We start from the raw sequence: 21,768 nt of genomic DNA, 5'->3' as shown, positions 1-21,768 counted from the left end.
GAAGGGTTTGGGGCAGTAATTGATATGAAGAGAATTTAGAAAATAAACATTTTGATAAAAAAGTAATTGTATGGGTATTTTGCACATTTATGTGAACAGGCCATCCATTCAAATGGTCAAATCAAATGGTCGAACCGTTGACCCAAAAACCAATGGCTAAAACGATTCCATTTCCAAGTCGTTTTTAAAACCATGGTTTAAGTATTAATTAACCTTTACTAAGACTGGACACAGACCTAACTTTGGCTTCTTTTTGTTTTTTCAATAAATGGCTCAACCCGGCCTCAGAACTAGGTTCTCATGTAGATCAGTCCAAGATTTTACCATGACATGGCTCCCAATAATTCACTCCATTAAAATGAGTTCATATTTTTAAATCTTATTAATAGCAATTGATCCTTAGATTTAATGTTATTGACACATTTTTGGAGCATTCAAAAAATACATTTTTTGAAATTCATATTAATTTTCCTGGTTCATTCATGCATATCTTAATTATTCCACTGTATTCATGCATTTTCAAAGCAATATTCCAATATGTATCTTGAAATTGTCCTCCTAATAATGTTCTGAAACCTGAACCTTGGCATAGGATGGAATGGGAAACCACACCAACGCATTCTAAAATCTAAATCACTGACTTAGGTGCTATTTGTGAAAGCACAATACAAGGTCTTGTAATTTCACGCACCTTGTATTGTGAAAAACAGAAATCTTGATGAAGAGAAAGTCCATAAAAAATCTGTATTCGTTTCTCAAAGTATATTGATATATCACCAAAAAAGAAAAAAAAAATAAAGAAATAAAGAAACCTTTGATAAAACACTATTTTGCTCAAGGTGCTCCATGAGTTTGCTGCTCAAGAAGATTTCACGGTCTCCATTCGTGGCCTCCAGAGTCCCAGTCTATATTTATGGGTATATTTTAAGATGAGCTTCCTCTGCAGCATCAAGAGTGATGTTAGGCTAGCATACTTTTTCAACAGGAAAGAGTTCATCCAGTCCATCCTTAACAAAAATAGAGAAATTATTGTCATATTTATGGGTGTAAACGGCATTGGAAAATCCAATTCAAGTTTGAGAATTATTATAATCGAATTGAATTTGGATAATTCAAATGTTATAAACGATGGAATTCGAATATGATGCATATATCGTTTAATTAATTGAATCGAATTTGAATTTAAATCGATTAGATTTGATAAAAATTCGAATTCAAATAGAATAGCATTATAATATATTATACGTTAATTATCAATAATTCTAGTTATTACACATGATCTACACATATACCTATATACCTACCAACAAAAAGTAATTAGTGCCCTATACTGCTACTATAGGGGGTAGCCCATCCCCAAACCCATAACCCCCCAACCCAGGTGCAGGCGGGTTCGATCCCTAGTCTCCACTACAACCAGCATGAGACCTTACCAACCAGTTGATTGGCACCCTGCAAAATGAATGGTTGTTTTAGGGGGCATTCCCAGAACAAAATATTATTTCATCCCTTGATAACCACCCCATCCCTTTTATCTCTCGAGTCTTTAGTCTCAAATCTCATCAAATCCCAATTCCCTTGTCTTTCCTCTTTTCATTTCGTGAGGAGCCCACTTTCGTCTATTATTTCTCCCCCATTTTTACCTTCCTATTTTCCTCTTTGTTGCAGTTGTGGTAAAATTTCATTCTCTTCAGTCTTCAGTCTCTCATTTTTCTTTCTGTCCAAGCATAGCTGTTGCAAGACTCAGAACTGAATTGGAGATAAAGAATAGGGATCGATAGCTCAAACAACGATTTTGTTGTTGAAACAAGAAGAAGCAAGGGACATATAGAGCACCAACATTTCAAACTCATAGAGGCCATTAACATGTTGGAGAAGATCATAAGTTGGTTGTTCTGGGTTTTTTTTATTTTTCTTTTGTGTTTCCTGTTTTGGTTATTCTTCAACTGTGTTATGGTAGGAGTTCAAGTTGATGGAGGCTTTCGTGGAGGCAGCTAGATGGAAGAGAGGACTGAAAGTTGAAGCTAAGGAGTTCCTGTTTGAAGAAATGAGGATCAGAGGGATACTGAGTCTGAAGATTAGGGAGGCAAAGAAGGCTATGGTGCTGATGGAAGGGCCTGGTGCGATTGAATGGCTTAGGGATTTTGTCCTTGAGGCAAGCTCTAAAGGTAAGCTACCTATCTGGAAAGAGTTTGAATCAGAAAGGGGAAAAAGGTATGTGCTAGAATGCAGGCAGAATGCCAAAGGATCATTCATTGCACTGTATGAATATTTTGGTCAAGGTAAGAAGCAGTTGGTGTGCTTCCCGCAAGGAAGGAAGAGCCAAGGGTGGCAGGAAGTTGCTAGCCTGCTTGGTGATTTCTTGCTCCAGTCAAAAGCAGCACAAAAAAACCTCAACAGGCTTGGAGGTAAGTGAGAGAACTGACAACAATATAGTAAATTCTGATAGAATCTGTAGCAAAATGGAAAGTTTGGAGGAAGAAATCTTGATAATGGGGAATATAGATGGGATGAATAAAGTGATAACTCATGGTGGAGTGGAGAACTGGGAGAAGAAGTTCGTGGTTGAAACTTCACAGCCTCCATCTAGTTGGAAGGAAGTTGCAGAAACAATCTTGCGGAGTCTGGAACTGAAGGATTCTGTCATCATCACCCCTTTTGAAAGGCGCAAGGCTTTACTGGAGATGACTATAGCTAACGGTGTTTTTTTTTTTTTGATCAATATCACTTTCATTAAATCATCAGTATAAAATTTACAGGAGGAAGACAAATACACTTATCTTCCAAGAGCCACTAAGAGCCTCATAAAAGGAAGAAAAAAGAAGAAAGCGAGAAAAGAATACACTAAAGTTACAGTTTAGCCCAAAACAGTGAATCCCTTTCTGCCCCTTGTTTAGCTAAACCGTCAGCTAGGGAATTAGCCAATCTTTTAACCCAACATATCTTAACTTCCATCTCCCGCACCAGCCACATGAATTTCCTCCTCTCATTATTGTACTTCCATAAACCATTTTGATCTTTAGTCAGCCACCCCTATCACCACCTCTAGATCCCCTTCAATTATGAGTTTCTTGATGTTCAACTCCTTAGCTTTCCAGACTCCTTCCATAACTGCAAAGATCTCAGCTCTAAGGGAGTCACACTCACTCCAATTGGGCCTGAGAACATGGCAGAGATGACCCCATTTTCGTCCCTAAATACACCTCCAATCCCCGATTGCCCCGGATTTCCCCTATTGCACCCATCAAAGTTTAATTTCAATAATCCACTAGGTGGGGGAGTCCAAGCCACATTCATTACTGACTTGGTCTGTGTGCAATTTGCAATTTCACCCCACTTCCTCAACATGTCATCCACAGTGTAATCTGTGAATAGTTCCAAATATTTCAGCCACTGTACCGCCCTAATATGTATGATAGCCCTCAGATCTGCTGCTCCTCTTTGGGTTTCTAAGAATATCTTGGAGTTTCTTTCCTCCCACAATGTCCAACATATTGCAGTCCTTAGTCCTCTCCACATTATCCTTCCCCTTTTTATCCGCCACCTGAAAAAGGTAGGGGAGAAAAGACCCTGCAAATCTAATGGGGGATTCCAACTGCGTCCAAATAAGGAGAAAGCCCAATCCCAAATTGACCTCGCAAAGTGGCAAGACACCAGTAGGTGAAAACCAGTCTCCCCATCCGCTTTACATAGAACACACCACTGAGGTGACAAGCAAGTATTGGGTCTCTTCTTTTGGAGTAGATCACCAGTGTTAATTCTTTCTAGATAGGCTTCCCAACAAAAACTACCAACCCTAGGAGGTATTGCTTTGCACCAAACCTCACCAACAGGGAAAGGGGGGAAGGTAGGACTGGTGGACTGACTTAAGACTTTGAAGAACGAGGTACAAGAGAAGATGCCACTGGGGGTAGGTGTCCAAATTCTAGAATCCGCCCTAGTGGGGTCTAAGACAACGTTATCAAGAAGTGCAATAAGGCTCGAAATACTATCGAGGTCTGTGTCCCTCAAATCCCTTCTTAAACCCAAGTTCCACCCAATCCCAGAAGTGGAAGAGGACGGGGTGATGAAAGACGAGATTGGCTCATTTTTCAAATCAGAAAGAGCATACAAAGAAGGAAATTGATCCTTTAAAGGGATAGCTAACGGTGTTCTTAATACCTTGAATTTTCAGCTGAATGGATTAGCAATTACAGTGTTGAAATGGTGTCCTCTATCTAACACAAAACATTTTGAAGTTGGGGATAATATAATCATTAGTATTGGTTTTGCCATTTCATCTCTGGAAAGAGGAGATAGTCAGGGTTCTAGCTTCTTTCTGTGAGGCTCGCCTAGATGGTTTCTTTGATTTTGATCTCCACTCTGTTGTTGTAAAGTTGAGTGGGGTGAAACCTAAAGATATTCCAAGAAGAGTTCAAATAGTCGTAGAAGTCTACTCCTACTCTGTATGGTTGGCGACGTTCATTGAAGCACAACTGTGGAGAGAGGGTAGAAGGGAGGAAGATGAAGAGGTGGAGATGGCAGCTTTACGTGGAGTGCAAGACAAGAGGCATTACACAAAATTAGGTAAATAAAATTTGAAAAATCAGAAGGCTGCATTTGTTTCCAGTGTAAATGCATTTTTATACCGATGGAGTTGAGATACGATGGTTCGGTGAGAGTGTAAAATACGGACCGGCCATTGTGCCCATTTACACTCGTCTTGTTTGGTTAGGTTACCCTGTTTTTTGGTTTGTTGCAGCAGGAGATTTATTAGAGAAAGAGAGAGATGGTGTCTTCTGTTGTGTTTTATAACAATAAACGGTGGCGACTAACTTGGTTTTGAAAGATCCCGTAGAAGATGGGTAGGAGGACTGAAGAGCACCAAGGGCTATGGGAGAAGACACCTTAATGGCAGAGTCGAGGTTATATTTAATGAGCGTGGTGTGAACGTTGCACATTGCTGCAACTAGGAACTCAGTTGTATTGTGTGGATCCACGAAGACTTCGTTCCCAACGGCAATGGCGTGGATTTTGTGGATGGGTAGTAAGCGGCGATGTTTTTCTGGACCCAAGTGTCGGTATAGGACTGTCACTTGGCAGCTGAGGAGAGTTGATCGTTGGGTAGGGTAACGACGACGCTGATTCTTGAACTGGCAAGGGCCCTGAGAATGATAGCGTTGGTGTCGTAGAGCTTGACTCGGTTGAGACCCTGAGACTTGAGAAGCTGAACCACGTTCACTGCCGAAGGAAGGTCGTTAGCTACTTTGCCATAGTTTATCCCGATTGTGCCTGCATCTGCATACGTTTCGGTAGCCTTTTTTACCTGCAAAAGAAACAATGAAGATGATTAATAGGAAGAAAGGAACTGTTAAACGTTCCATGCCCTGGTTCTGTGAGAAACAGAGCACAAATGAAGAAGAAGAAGATGAAGAAGAAGAAGAAAAGCGAAAACTTTCTTGTGGTTGGTTTTATTCTATTAAACGCTCTGCCTCAGGGAGGGGAGAAGAGGAGGAACAGGTAGGAATGAGTGAGGGTCTCCTCTCAAGGGTGAGTGAAGACTGAAGAGTTCAATGAGGAGGGCGTCAGGGTGTAGTAGAGACCAAAGAAAACATCGAGGCAGGTGGTAGTGGCAATGACAGAAAGAGAAAAAAAGGGAGGAAGAAGAGGAGAGAGAGAGAGAGAGAACGAGAGAGTGAGCGAGAGAGAAGGAGAAAAGAAGGAGAGAAGGAGAAAAGAAGGAGAGAAGGAGAAGAGAGAGAAAGAAGGAGAAGAAGAAGAAGAAGAAGAGAGAAGAAGAAGAGAGAGTGAGAGAACGATGTAATAAATACATCAATAATTTCAATGTATTTATTACATCAATTCTCGATGTAAATTTAAATTAAAATGTAATTTTACACCTAGTAAAATCGAACCGGGGTGTAAAGTTTACCCCAATTCGATTTTCCACCCCAACAAACGTAGCCGAAAGGAAAAGGGGTATGCAGCTATTCAAGTAGCTTGGGTATAGGTCAAGGAAAGAAAGGTGGCAGATCTTTTTGCAAGCAGTGATAGAGGGGATACTTGAAGGCAAAGGTGTGGGTGAGCTTCAACACATAAATAGTAGGGGGAACAGTGAGGGAGAAAGGCAGGAGATGGACCGGCCCAAGTTTTCAAAACGAGTAACTATTGTTTCGGGCCAGCCCATTGGGCCCATTACAAAAGAGTCCATGGGCCATCTTTGATGTAGAGGCACATGACACTTTAAACAAGCACGTGACGAGGCAAGGAGTAAATTCAGGAGCACACTGTGGTGAAGCTCTCAAGGAAGGGAAGAACTAGGAGAAAGAACAACCAAATAAGGTGAAGGTCTATAATAGGAAGTGTGAAGAGAAAAAGAAAAAGAAAAGGAAGAAGAGGTCAAAAGTGGAATGACTAAGATCGGATGTTGAGGGTGATTTGGAATTCAGTGGTAGAGGTGAAAGACGGAGAATTCCAAATTAGGAGACAAACAGTCTTAAGGGGGTTTTCTGGAACCGGTGCTATGAAGATAATTAGTAGGAATTTAAGAGGATTGGGGAGTGCGAGGAAAAGGCAAGCTATAAAAGATTTGTTGAGAAGAGAAAATCCAGACATTGTGATGCTACAAGAAACAAAAATTTCAAAACTAGAAGGATGGTGGATTCGAAGTATTTGGGGTTCAAGAAATCTCAGATGGTCTTGTAGTTCTTCTTGTGGGGCCTCTAGAGGAATTTTGACAATTTGGAAAGATGAGGTGGTGGAATTAGTGGAGCTGATTGGAAGGTATTCAGTCTCTATGAAATTCCGGAACATAGGGGATGGCTTTATCTGGGCTCTCATTAATGTCTATGGTCCAAATAGATATCGGGAAAAGAATGAGATGTGGGAGGAGTTATATGCCAATAGGGGCCTTTGGGAGGGGCCGTGGTGTGTGGCTGGGGATTTCAATGTGATTAGGTTCTCTAATGAAACAAATAATCCCAACCAACAGGTGACCACTAGTATGAGAAGATTCAATGAATTTATAGTGTTGTGAACGGAAGGAAGTGACTCTATTGCAAGCCCGTTTAACTTGGTCCAACTTTCAAGAAACTCCTCACTACTCAAAATTGGATAGATTTCTCTTTAATGAAGCTTGGGAATCACATGAAGGAAATTTGGTGCCTAGAGCTTTACCTAGAATCACATCAGACCACTGTCCTATCAAGTTAAGTTCAGAAACCTTTCCAAGAGGCCCCACCCCTTTCAGATTTGAAAACATGTGGCTCACAAACCTAGATTTTGTACAGAAAGTGGAGGGTTGGTGGAGGGAGGATTTAAGGGGGGTGAAGTGGAAAGGAGTGGGATTTCAAAAGAAACTAAAAAGATTGGGAGAGAAAATTAAGGAATGGAACAAGGATCGTTTCGGGAGAATTGAGGAACAAAAGATCATTTTGATGTTCAAGATAGAGGAGTTAGATGAGAAGGAAGCCCAAGGAATCTTGGTAGAGGAGGAAAGAGAATTGAGGTTTAGGATTAATAAAGATTTGGAAGAAGCTTTATTAAGGGAAGAGATCAGTTGGAGACAAAAGTCAAGGTGCAAGTGGTTGAAAGAAGGTGATGGTAACACAAAATTCTTTCATACTTTGGCAAATGGGAGGAGGAAAAATTTTGTGGCTAGATTAGAGGTAGATGGGCAAGAGATAACAAATCAAGATGAAATTGCTAGGATCTTCATGGACCACTTCAAAACAATCTTTAGGAGGCCCTTGGATGATAGATTACGACTGGAAGATGATCTTTGTGAGGTGTTCAATGAATTTGCGGAGAGGTTTATTGTGAGCCAAGGGGTGAATGCAACCTTTCTTGTCCTTATTCCAAAGGGGACTGATGCTAGCCATCCAAAGGACTTTAGACCTATTAGCCTAGTAACAGGCATCTATAAGATTTTGGCTAAGGTTCTATCTTTGACATTAAAAGTAGTACTTCCAGCCATAATCAGTCAAAATCAAGGGGCCTTTATCCAAGGGAGACAAATAACTGATCAAATTCTTATTGCTAATGAACGTGTGGAGGATATGAAAAGGTCAAGGAAGAAAGGTTCCGTATGCAAATTGGATATGGAGAAAGCCTATGATTTGGTAGACTGGAATTTCCTTGATGATATAATGAAGAATTTTGGGTTTGGGGAGAGATGGTGCAATTGGATTTTTGGTTGCATTAATTCATGTCACTACTCTCTTCTGATTAATGGGGTTGTGAGAGACTTCTTTCCAGCCTGTCGGAGTCTAAGGCAAGGTGATCCTCTTTAACATTTTTTATTCACCCTAGTAGCTGATGTGTTTAGTAGAATGATCTCAAAGGCTGATAGGGAAAATGTAATAAAAGGGTGAAAGATTGAAAGGGATTTGGTCTCAGTGACACATTTGCAATTTGCAAATGATGTCATAATTTTGTGAAGGGGGTGAGCAAGGTGTGGGGAGGAATTTGAAGGAAGTGGTGAGGAAATTTGAGTTAGCTTCTAATCTGAAAATTAATCTTGAAAAGAGTTGTGTAGCGGGAATCAACTTGGAGGAAGGGGAACTAAACATTGTTGCCTACACCTTAGATTGTCCCATAGTTAGCTGGCCCTTGACCTACCTTGGCCTCCATTTAGGAGCAAACCCTAGAGAAAGCAGGTTTTGGAATCCAATTATTGAGAGGTGTGCAAAAAAGTTGGCAGTTTGGAAGAGAAGTTATGTGTCTTTGGGAGAAAGAATTACTTTGATTAAATCCACTCTTTCCAATCTACCAATTTATTTTCTATCAGCATTTAGGATTCCTCAAAAGGAGGCTACAAAAATTGAGAAGGTAATGAGAGATTTCCTATGGGAGCCAGGTGATGGGAAGAAAGATCATTTGATTAAATGGGAGGTGGTGTGTAGAAGTCTACAAGATGGGTGGCTTAGGCATTGGAAATATAGATAAAAAGAACTCGACTCTATTAGGAAAATGGATTTGGAGATGGTTGGAGGAAAGAGATAGTTTGTAGCATAAAATAATAGCAAGCATACATGGGAGGTTGGGAAATGGTTGGGATGTAGGAGTATCTAAAAGGGCTACATTGGCCTCTCTATGGAAAGCCATTCATCGCATTTTGCCTTTTCTACTTCGGTTTGTCAAGTATGATGTTTGCTCTGGGGCTTCTATTAAATTTTTGGAAGGATACTTGGGTTGGCTATAGCCCGTTGTTTTCCTACCTTATAATTGGTATCCATGTATAAAAATGATTGTGCCTAAATTTATTGTTCCTCCCTTACTCCTTGTGGGCCCCAATTGGTACTTTGGCCTTCAGAGAGGTCTAAGACACGGTGAAGTTTCAACTTGTTTGGACCTTTTACAAATACTTCAAAATGTCAGTTTAGACCCTGATAAGCCTGATAAGCATATTTGGGCCCCCCATCCTAAGGGTTTGTTCACTTGTGCCTCTTCGGCTCGGGAACCGTCTAGGCAACCGGTTCCGTTTTACCCCAAACCCGGTCCCTGGCCAAAAACCGTTGAATCAATCAACGACTTGTTAGCCCGGACTGTCGAACCGTCAACCCGTTCAACAGTTTTTGGCTGTTCTTTATTTTTAATTTTTTTAATTTTTTATTTTTTTGCTAGAACGGGCCGTCCGTTCGAACCGTCGACCCAAAAACCGGTGGCCAAAACGGTTCCATTTCCATGTCGCTTTTTAAACCATGCTTCAGACCCTCCATCCTTTCCCTTTAAAGAATTCAGGTGTAGATCCATTCCTTACAAAGTAAGAGCTTTTTGTTGGAAAGTAGTGCATGGGAAGATTAATACTCTAGATATGTTACAAAAGAAAAGGCCTAATTCTTGTCTCTCTCCTAATTGGTGCATACTGTGTAAATCCAATAATGAGAGTTGCTATCACCTATTGATCTCTTGTCCTCTTGTTGCAGAGATTTGGATTTGGTTTTTCTCTTTGGGTGCAAGTGGACTTCACCATCAGAGGTCAATATGCTATTCAACCCTTCTTTGTTTTCGTGGCCTAAAAAAAGGGGAAGAATAATGTGGAGATGTGTTAGAGAAACTGTGGTGTGGACTATATGGGAAGAAAGGAATGCTAGGATCTTCTTAGGTAAAGTGGGAAGCAAAGAAGCTGTTAGGGATTGTGCAATGGTCAAGGTGGTCCATTAGGTGAGGACTTTGGAGTTGTTCTCCCAATTCTCCGTTGATGATGTTTGGAGGAATTGGGAAGTAATTACAAAAAGCTCTTCAAGAAAAGAACGTGTGGAGATGCAATGGTCACCTCCAACGGAAGGCTTCGTTAAACTAAATTTCAACAGGAGTAACCAAGGAAATCCAGGCCCCTCGGGTATAGGAGGGGAATTGAGAGATTTAGAAGGTAAACTTATAGCCTTGTTTTCCAGCCCCGTGGGCTTGGGTGATTCTCTCAAAGCAGAGTTGCTGGCAGCATTACAAGGGGTGCAGATTGCCAATGAGTTACAGTTAGCAAATTTGGTGATAGAAGGGGATTCAAAAGTGGTGGTGGGCTGGCTAAAGGACCCAGACTCTATAACCTGGTGCTACAGAAATGAAATGAAGAAGTTTAAGTGGCTTTCTAGGAATATGAACCTCAGGATACAGTGGGTGAGATATGCAAATGGGATGGCTGATGCTTTGGCTAAGCAAGGGGTGAATAGGGATGTATTGTTTTGGGCTCCATTGTAATTTTCTTTGCTCTTTGCTTTTTATATAGAGGTAGCATCTCATGCCTCTCTAAGGGATGCTTGTAAAGTCTTATCTTAAAGTCTAATAAAAGCTCATCTTATTTATCAAAAAAAAAAAAAAATTGATTTTAACTTGCTTCTCTTCAATATCAACAAACATTTTTATTAATCTATCAAATTTGAATCTATTCGAATATTCGATTAAATAATCAAATCCAAAGTCAATCACCAGATATCCGTCGGTCGAATTTGAACCACCATTTGTATAATCAAATTTAAATTCGAATATGACTTGATTCGATTCAAATTTGATAGTTTACAAACCTATCCATAATCATCTAACCCCCAAAGGTTAGGACCGTCCCCACTCTACCTCTCTCAAGACTCCAAATAACTGGGACCATGGTTTCAAATGTCGCTAATGTCACCCGACATATGTTGATGTCGAGGCTCACCGATAAGGAAATGGATGGTAATATAAAAATTACATTATTTCGGCCAACATTTCGGAAATGTCAACCAAAACGGTCCAAATAACCAAAAAAAGACAATTTTTCCGAGTATGTCGATAGGATGTCGACTAATGTACATTAATAATATAATATATTAGCATATTATATTATTATAATACATTATATTAATATGAATTATTCCATTAATAATTTCTATTTAATATTTCAAATAAAATAATTAACAAAATATAAAAACAAAAGAATAAGTTAATTACTTTATAATATAAAACATAAAATGTTTTATTTTTTAAAATATTTATTAAAATCAGAAAATGTTTATTAAATTTTATAATAAATCATATTCTACATTTAATATAAAAAATCAGAATAAATTTATTAAATTTTATGCTAAATCATAATTTATTATAAGTTTAGTATTTCAAATCATAATAAATTCATTAAGTTTTATAAGAAACCAGAATTTATCATAATCTTAATACTACAAAAAGGAGAATCAGTTTATTAAATTTATAATAAAACATAATGTATTATAACTTTAATATTTAAAAAATCAGAATAAATGTATTTCTATTTACTAGTCTGAAATAAATATATTAGAATTTATAATAAATCAGAATTAAAAATAAGAAAAGAAAATATCAGATAACCTTGTAAAAACATCAAAATGCATAATAAATCAGTAAATCGTCATTTACTAATTTGTTATTGATCTTAGTTTCTTACCTTTATATAATGGTTGGGAATAAGATAATAGTCTAGAAATATGCATTAATGCTTCTTTTATCATTTTACAAAATGTCATTGCATATTTCCACATATTTCATAATATTTCCACAATGTCTCTAATTTTTACAATATTTCCCCTCGACATTTCCAACATATGTCCTATATTTTGGTAAGGGACATTTCCATCAACATCAACATTTTAAACCTTGGCTGGGACCAACATTGGGTAATGGCCATATTATTTCTGTAATCACCTAATCGACTAATCCCCACCTTACTTGAATTTGCCTATTCATTTTTAATTTTACCACTTCATTTATCTACACGTGTACTATGCATTGATGTTGGAATATGAATAGTGAACAAATCAGCGTTCTATGGTTCCACCATAGACTTAAATACAACACAAATTCTTTTAAAGTTCAAGGAACAGTTTCTATAGGTATTTCAGAGATAATATTTTCATGACAAGATTCTAGGGTTTCAGTTACAAATATAGAATCATTATTTATCATCGGAATGGCCTTTCTATTTCCTTTGATAAATGATCATTGGAATGGCCTTTCACACAAAACGAAAGTAAACATATGGAAGTTTGATCTTTTTTTTTTTTGAAGATAAATAAAAAATAAACAGTAGAAATCTGCTGAATTAAAAAATATGAAAGAAAAATAGTTTCTTGAAGAGAGAAGGAGAAGAAGAGAAGTTGAAAAGAAAAGAGAGCAATAATTTGGACCCCCCTTCACTTATTATTTATACTAAAAATAATAGAACAGTACAAAGACAATTATGCCCTTATAGGGTGGCAAAACATAAAACAACATATATAACACTAAAAAACATAATAAAATTTGGACTCACGTAACTACTATGGTCCCCACCTCCTATCTAACAACTAACATAAAACATCTACTCAGAAAAACATCATAAAACTAAGTAATCTTCAACACTCCCCCTCAAGTTGGGAGTAAATGTCACACATTCCCAACTTGTGTAGGTCACGTTCAAGTTTGTTCTTTGCCATCCCTTTAGTGAGAACATCAGCCAACTGCAACTCTGAAGAGACATAAGGCAAACAAACTTCTCCGGTTGTTATCCTTTCTCTTATAAAGTGTCTATCAACTTCAATGTGTTTAGTCCTATCATGTTGAATTGAATTGTGGGCAATATTGATTGCAGCCTGATTGTCACAATATAACATCATAGGTTCCTCTGTTTTCACCCCAATCTCACTCAAAAGAGATCTAATACAAAAAAAGTTCAAAGACACCATGAGCCATGGATCTATACTCAACCTCTGCACTTGACCTTGCCACAACCACTTGCTTCTTACTCTTCCAGGAGATCAAGTTTCCACCTACAAAGATACACACTCCTGATGTAGACCTCTTGTCATCTAAGCATCCTACCTAGTCTGCATTTGTATAAGATTCTAGCTTCAGATTCTCATGATTTGAGAAAAGAATGCCTCTACCAGGGTGCTTTTTCAGATATGCAAGTATTCTCTCAATAGCTTCCCAGTGTTGAACCCGAGGTGCATGCATATACTGACTCACAACATTGACAACATAAGAAATATTTGGTCGTGTCATACACAAATATAGCAGTCGGCCCACCATTCTTTGATATCTCCCCACATCCTTTACCAACTCACCATCCACACCATTAATTCTGTGATTTGGATCAATAGGAGTGTCTGTTGGTTTAGTCCGCAGCTTCCCAATCTCCCGCAGTAGGTTAAGTACATACTTTCTCTGTGAAATGAAGATCCCATGCTTGGATCTTGCAACTTCAATCCCCAAGAAGTATTTGGGCTCACCAAGATCTTTGATATCAAATTCTTCAATGATTTTTTGAGATCATCAATCTCCTCCAAATCATTTCCTGTCACCACTATATCATCCACATACACAATCAGAATTGACACTGGAGTATCTCTCCTCTTCACAAAGAGGGTGTGATCAGACTGTTTGTGTGTATCCAAAACAAATGAGTGCCCCTCTGAACCTGTCAAACCAAGCCCCAAGTGACTATTTCAATCCATACAGAGATTTTCTGAGTCTGTGCACATTTCCTTTACCAACATTTTCATAAAAGCCTGTTGGAATGTCCATATATACCTCCTGCAAATCACCATTAAGGAAGGCATTTTTGACATCAAGCTGGAAGAAGGGCCATGAATAGGTAGCTACTAGAGATAAAATGATACAAACTAAACTCATCTTAGCTACTGGTGCAAAGGTTTCTAGATAATCAACACCATAGGTCTAAGTATACCCTTTTTCTACCAACCTTGCCTTGTACCTCTCTATCTTGCCATCGGCCTTATACTTCACTATAAATACCCATCTACATCCGATTGTCTCCTTGTCTGGGGGGAGATCAACTATTTCCCAAGTTTGGTTATTGACTAAAGCATTCATCTCATCTTGCATGGCTATTTTCCGCTTAGGTTTGGAGAGAGCCTCAATAACATTCCTAGGTATAGACACAGAATCCAGGGAAGAAAGAAAAGCACGGCAGGAGGGTGATAAGGCATTGTAGGAAAGATGGTGTGAAATGTAGTGGGTTGTACACTTTCTCTTTCCCTTACGAAGTGCAATGGGAAGATCAAGGTCAGTGGGATCAGCTGCAACAATGGTGTTAGGGACAGGAACATTATCATCAGAAAACATAATAGGCTCAGGCTCAAGAGGAATACCTGGAACTGTATCTGCTGAATCTAGAGTTTCAGAAGGACTGACAAAGAGTGGTGTGGGTTGAGGATGTGTGGAGTCAACCATCATCTGTCGGCATTGATATTTCTGTGAGGCTACCCGTAGTGGCTTAGGTAATGAAACTAGAGGTGCAGGTGTTGGCTGAACTGATGGAGGCACCAAAGAAATAGGAAGAGGAACAGATTGTGAATTCTCTCAAAAACTCTCCCCCTGAGGAAAACCACTCGAGAAGAAGGTGGATCCAAAGAAGGTAACATCCATGGTGACAAATCTGTTCATCGACACTGGGTCATAACAGCAATACCCCTTTTGGTTCTGAGCATACCCAAGAAAAACACATTTCTTGGCCTTAGGATCCAATTTCTTGCGATGAGGGCCAAGAATGTGAACAAAGGAAACATAGCTAAGAACCCTCAGAGGTATATGAAATATCTCCACATCTGGAAAAAAAAGACTAAATGGCACTTTAAACCCCAAAGTCCGTGAAAGAACACGATTAATCAAATGCACGGCTGTAAGAACTGCATCTCCCCAGAACTACACAGGAACTGAAGTACACACCATAAGACTCCTTGCCACCTCCACAATGTGTCTGTTTTTCCTCTCAGCAACTCTATTTTGTTATGGTGTATATGCACAACTGCTCTAATGAACTACACCATGTTCTAAGAGATATATGGTTATGTCCTTCTCAAAGTACTCTTTGGCATTATCTAATCTAAAAGCCTTAGTTCTCACTCCAAATTGTGTGAGAACCATTTGGTGGAACTGTCATACCAAGTTAGGAACTTCATCACGTGATCTAATCAAATATATCCAAAAATATCGTGTATAATCATCCACAAACAAGAGAAAGTAACGGAATCCTCCCATGGAAGAGATATGATATGGCCCCCATACATCAGTGTGTGAACAATATTAAAAGCAGAAGTACTTTTATTACTTGGTTTAAAAGACTGTCTACAATGCTTTCCTAACTGACAACTCTCACACTCCAAAGTAGATAACTGAACTTTGGGAAAAGACATTTCAAAGAACTAAAAGAAAGATGTCCCAAGCGATTGTGCCAAACCATAATCTGCTTCACCAACTCTGACCCACTACTACTGTTGTTGCTAACATGATGGCCCTGATGTCTCGGAATCTCATCCAGAAGGTAGACTCCATTCACCTCACGACCACTCCCAATCATCTTTTTTGACTCCAGATCCTGCAAAACACAATTACCAGGAAGAAAGGTCACGGAACAATTCAATTTTTTTGTCAAAGAACTAACAGATAGTAGGTTGGTATGAAGTCTAGGGACATGTAAAACAGAAGACAGAGTTATATCATTGGTCACTCTAACTGTCCCCTTCCCAACAATGGGCATATGTGAACCATCTGCTATAGAGACTCTGTCTCTACCAGAGCACAACTGATACGAACTAAAAAGGGTAAGGGCATCAGTCATGTGCTCAGATGCTCCTGAATCTATAATCCAGGGAGGTCCCTCCTTACCTGAAGTGGATGCAAGATTTACAGTTGCATATGAGCTACCTGTACGTGCAAAGGAAGTGGTGTAGTTGGCTCCTGCATTCTAGTGTCCATCTGGAAGGCTAGAGCTAGGTGAATTTTTCTCACTCATAAGTTGTCCAAACCTCTCCAATTCTGTTCTCACTGCTGCTACTGCAATGGATTCCCAATCAGTTTGAGAAAGAGGGGCTGAAGAGTCTCCTATAGTGGCTACATTTGCATTTCCTTTCTTGTTTCTTATTCGAACAGGCATAAGATTTGGATGAAGCTTCTAACAAGTGTCCCTGGTATGCTTAGGCTTCTTGCAATAATCACACACCAAGTCCTTATCTTCCCTTCTAGTCTCGCTACTCCCCCTGTCTCCATTCGGCTTAGGTTTTGTTATACCAACCATAGCCGACTGGTCAATTGCAGGCTGTCTCAGCATTACATTCCTCCTACTCTCCATAGGCCTAAGAAAGTGTCAACCTACCTAGAAAGAATATGCTGCCTAGCAATGTCAAATTCAGGATTTAGCCCTGCCAAGAACTCAAAAACCCTAATCCTCTCTACCAGTCTATAATAAGTTGTTGCATCATTTACACTTTCCCATACCACAGTTTCTAAGTGATCTATTTCCTGCCATAGGGTTTTCAGCATGGAGAAATACACAACAAGAGGTTTTTCTCCCTATTTCATACTTATCACTTGATTTCTTAACTGATAGGCTCTGGTTTCATTTTGCTTCTAAGAATAGGTTTTAGTCACTCCATCCCAAATCTCCTTAGCAGTATTAGTCCATAGGAAATTTTTTGCAATATGAGGTAACATAGAATTACACAGCCAAGACATTACCATGTGATTCTCCTGCACCCATCAAGAAGAGTCTATATCAGGTTTCTTCTCCTCCCCAGTGAGATACCCTAATTTTCCACGGGCACTAATAGCCATGTTAGCTGATTGTGCCCACTCCAAATAATTTGTACTATCAAGTTTTACTGTAGTAATGATTCCAGACCCAAAAATATCACTACTACCTCCAACACCCAATCACACAGTACTGGTATATTTCATCTCGGTATTCCAACTCCCCATCTTACTTCAAACAGTTCAACAGTAAGAAAAAATATATTGGAGACCTTCAAAAAATAATTTAATATCACACACACAGAAACCAACCATTTCGGAAGAAGAAAACCCTAGCTGGAGAGAAATCTCTCTCCTCCTCACACCTCCCAATAGAGAGAAGAGTGAATTGATCACTCCAGGAGGCTCAAAAAATTCCAAAAACCAAACTGTCATCTTCAGAAAATCAAAAGAAAACTAACAATACCTAGGCACCCAAGATCAAATAAAAAACAAAGAGTCCAACTTTTCTGGGACTCTTCCCCATATTCCAGTTCTTCCTGATTTTGATGTTGAATAGTAGATCACCTTCCTGATGACCACTAAAAAATCCAAGAACTGGGCAATCTATAGCAAATTGATCAGCCCTTTACTACTTCATGCAGTCGGCTGATCTGGGGCTGCATGAGAGTGCTTCAAGAAGCCCTAGTCGATGCTCTGATACCAAGTAAAAATCTGCTGAATTAAAAAATATGAAAGAAAAATAGTTTATTGAAGAGAGAAGGAGAAGAAGAGAAGTTGAAAAGAAAAGAGAGCAATAATCTAGCCGCCCCCTTCACTTATTATTTATACTGAAAATAATATAACAGTACAAAGACAATTATGCCCTTATAGGGCAGCAAAACATAAAACAGCATATATAACACTCAAAAACATAATAAAATTCGGACTCACATAACTATTGTGTTCCCCACCTCCTATCTAACAACTAACATAAAACATCTACTCAGAAAAAACATCATAAAACTGATTAATCTTCAACATAAACTTTATAAATGAAGGGAAAAGAGAATACAACAGGGTGATACAAGAGTCACCTAGCAAAAACAAACCCAAATATGACAAACCCACCCTAACAAAATTAACCTTTTAAATAGAAAAACAGCCCTACAAACAATACAAAACACCTTAAAAACAAAACCAGGTACAACTATACAAAAACACAAACATATATCGCAGAGACCCTTTCCACCAATCACTAGAAGAATCAAAAGCAACCAAAAAACTGCAGATCCTAAATCAACCAACCCTTGCCATAAAACACATAAGAAAAAACACCCTGAGCCCACACAACCCTCTAATGACAAACTTAAACTCAAGCTTTATCCATTTTCTCATCCTGTCCGCTATCTAAAACAGAGATCTCACTTCTCGTCTAAGAGACTTTCCTTATCTTCTTCCCCTCCTTCTTTAATCCTGCTCCAAATACTCCCAACTTTAACCTAGCAAAAATTTTTGAGGCTTTCACCGTTTGGTTGGTTTTCTGTCTTCTAAATCTTCTTACTGCATTAGTACCTTTCTCCATCTTCATATCAGCCTCTTTTTTAGCATTGGTTCTTTCTAATTCAAAAATTGCATTCTTTTCGAAAAATTGAGCCACACTCGGGCCATCCCTCCTAAACTTCCCCTCCTCTATGTCTCCAACAATCTTCAAACTTCCAATCTCCTCAGTTCTCCCAGAACCAGAACCAGCCACCTTAGCATTTGAGATTGGCATCCCCTTGTTCTTCTCCTTTGACTGGATTTTAGTATTTACATTCACTTACAATCTGATGGATCAAGGCATGGCTCTTGATAAGTTAATAGAGCATAATGGTGGGACAGGATTTGTGTAGTTGAAACAAAATAGTTGGGATTAAGGCTGAATTAAGTTGATATACTCTGATTTATTATCTATTAAAGAAGGTTATGATATCTTAGAGAAAACAATTTGTTGACAGAGATCAAATTTTTCACTCCCATGTATTACACCTATTGGAGCACTAACAGTTGGCGGATTATAATGGTAACAAGCCTGCTAGCTCTACGTCAATTCCTTGCGAGCAGAAGTTGTGGTAAAAATATACCAACGACAGAAAATAGACAGCATAGGGAGAACCTAATGGTGGGAACGATCTTCCCAATTCTACTCTATGACTGACCCATACATCCATAGAAGTAGAAAGTTGAAACTCCAAACAACCAAATTTCTGTAACGTGTATGTTGACAAATGGAACAAACCCTGGTACTCAAAATCTCAAACTAACCACGAAAGCTCTGTTAGTGTTGTCCTAAATAGAAGGATTACCAGAGAGGATTTTTTTTTAATTTCTTTTTTCCTTTAGAGCTTGAGGTTGTTTTTAGTAGTGAGATGCAATAGTGGACCAAACTTTCATTCCCTATGGTTCCCATCCACCTCTTTCAGTGGTAGTTTATACCAATAGAATTCTAAGTTCTTCGCATTATGGGCTCAGCAGATCTAAAATAAGGACAATAAGCAAGCAAACAGATAAATTAATAGCAGACTGGAAATGGAGATTTGAAGAGCTTTTACATGTTTGCAAGGGATGCCAAGTTTTTTGAGCTTGAGAGTACGGGTGACGAGCAGCTTCTGAAAATCACCGATCTCCGCATCAAGCTTTGCTACATGGGTTTCCACTCCTCTTCCCACTCCATTCAAAAACTCTGGAATCCCAACCTTAACTACAACCAAAAACACGGAAAATCATGTGAGAGAGGGAGGGAGAGAGTAGAGACTTAAAACCCTAACCAGAAGAAGGAACGTAACACACTAAAACCCTAGAATAAATTTTCCCTCTTCAATGTACTTCACCTAAATAATCGTTAGATTTGGAGAAAAATCTCGAGAACCCAGGAACCAAGTGAGACGTAGAAAGTATCTTTCTGTTGGATAGAATTTGCTTCAAAACCATCGCCATGGCCACAATGCACTACTCACAATCCCTGCTCCTCCTTGGTTGCAGTCGTCTACACTACAGGATACCAGTTCCGAATTAGGGAGGGAAGAGCTGAGAGGAACTCGGTGGACAAATGTACTACGTTACCCTCGGATGTATTGACATTGAATCGACATTGTGATCAGACGGTCATGATTTCAAGTCAAACACAGAAAATAATCGACCGATCAGATGGGCTAATGGCCATATATAATCAAGTAAAAACCGTTGCAACAAAAAAGTCAATCAGTGCATCGTCCCTCCAAAGCCGCAAGAACCTAAAGGTAAAGGTAAGGGTGTCAAAATCAATTTGGACGGATTGCACGGACCAACAAACATATTGGATTGGTTGAATTCAGTTCAAAATATTTATTAGATTGGATTGGACCTGCTCCATCTGTAATAAATTTATATTGAATTGGGTTGGATTAATTTAATATCTGATCCATTGATATAAGATAAGAATAAAGGTGTGAATGGTCCAGGTTTGGATTCAAATTTATCTAAATTAAAAAAATTCGAATAGATTGGAGTCCAAACATTGAATTGGACTGGTCCAAAATATTTATTGGATTGGATTAGACCTGATCCATTTGTAATGGACTTACACAGGACTGGATCCGATTGGACCAAATCCAGTCCAATTGACACCCCTAACTAAAGGTGACTGCGTGTGGAGTACACATCTGCGCTCCACATGCACATCTCAGCGTGCATCGGGAACATTTCCTGTACTTGTCATTAGGAGATATTTTCAATATACGGTTGCGATGTTGTGTAGAGTGCAGATGTGAATTCCTTCGCGTGTGGCACTTTCACAGAAGGGAGTTCGAATCTGCACCCCACACAACAGGAATGCACCACAAGCAGGATTTCATACTTCTCGCGTATAGGGTGGCAATTGGGCAGGTTTGGATTGGTTGGGTTTCACCCGCAACCCATTAATGACCCATTTATGAAAAGTTAAATGGGTTGAGTTCAACCCAAACCCACTATAACCCAACCCATCAATTTTTCATTCACTAAATGAGACATACAAAGTCTAGAAAATGCAAAAAATAAGTGGGACAAGTGGTTAAAGGAGGGAAAATAGTCCTCTTGTTAAAATAAGACAAGTGGCATCCCCTTATAAATAAGTGGGACACCTCATAAAAAATTAATTTATATAGATTTATTATTTTAGGACCTGTTGTTTTATTAAATGGGCTCTACTATAAGCTCATTAAATGCTCATTGTATCACAAACAAGCCCAATTAACTTGGGGCCTGTTGTTCAATAAACAAGACTGCAAGCCCCTTTCTTTACTAAAATGTTTTAGACTACTGATGAAGGATGATTTGACCCAACCTATGAAATGGCGACACGTGGACACTAACTCAACGTAAGCGACAGCTCAGCATTGTGGTCCAGTACAATTAAGTAACGGGCCCATAAAATAGCTCGCTACATCGTAGCGCGCAAAAGGAGGAGCTCGCCACAACGCGAGCTCTAGGTTCCCCGAGCTACCTCTAAAGGGATATTCCGAGGCAACTTTAACTCGCAAGCTAAGAAAACTAGCTCGCTCGAGCTGGTAAGCAGACAAGTCACCCCGAGGACCAATTCTACTAAGGGCACTCCTGAAGTATTCCGAGTCCGCTGCAAAGTAGCTCGCGAATGGGCTGCACGAGTATTCCTCAGGAAGCTTCTATCCAGCAGGCCGTACCAATCAGACTGCGCCACGCCCCTTACTAACGGCGCAGTACCTGTCCTTTCGACAGTCTACACCCACGTCTATCAGCAGGCGGAGGCGTGCCTGTCACTTTGGAGACGTGTCACTCACCCGGGCAAGGAGTGCGTCA

General features: G+C 39.2%; 1 protein-coding gene across 1 annotated transcript; it reads right to left on the bottom strand.

Moving 5' to 3' along the window:
• Positions 1–715: 715 nt before the first annotated feature.
• On the bottom strand, positions 716–20,096 carry LOC148800744 (xaa-pro aminopeptidase P). The gene is made up of 4 exons (XM_088886614.1): positions 19,806–20,096; positions 19,527–19,675; positions 15,665–15,802; positions 716–940 (listed from the first exon to the last, which is right to left on the bottom strand). Exons 1-4 carry the CDS (start codon positions 19,909–19,911, stop codon positions 860–862), a joined length of 474 nt encoding a protein of 157 aa, XP_088742740.1. The 5' UTR covers positions 19,912–20,096; the 3' UTR covers positions 716–859.
• Positions 20,097–21,768: the final 1,672 nt, after the last annotated feature.

The sequence above is a fragment of the Nelumbo nucifera genome, chromosome 4 (genome assembly GCF_055504915.1).
Source record: "Nelumbo nucifera cultivar China Antique chromosome 4, China Antique-T2T, whole genome shotgun sequence".
Lineage (NCBI taxonomy): Eukaryota > Viridiplantae > Streptophyta > Magnoliopsida > Proteales > Nelumbonaceae > Nelumbo > Nelumbo nucifera.
This window is presented reverse-complemented; position numbering and strand designations above follow the sequence as displayed.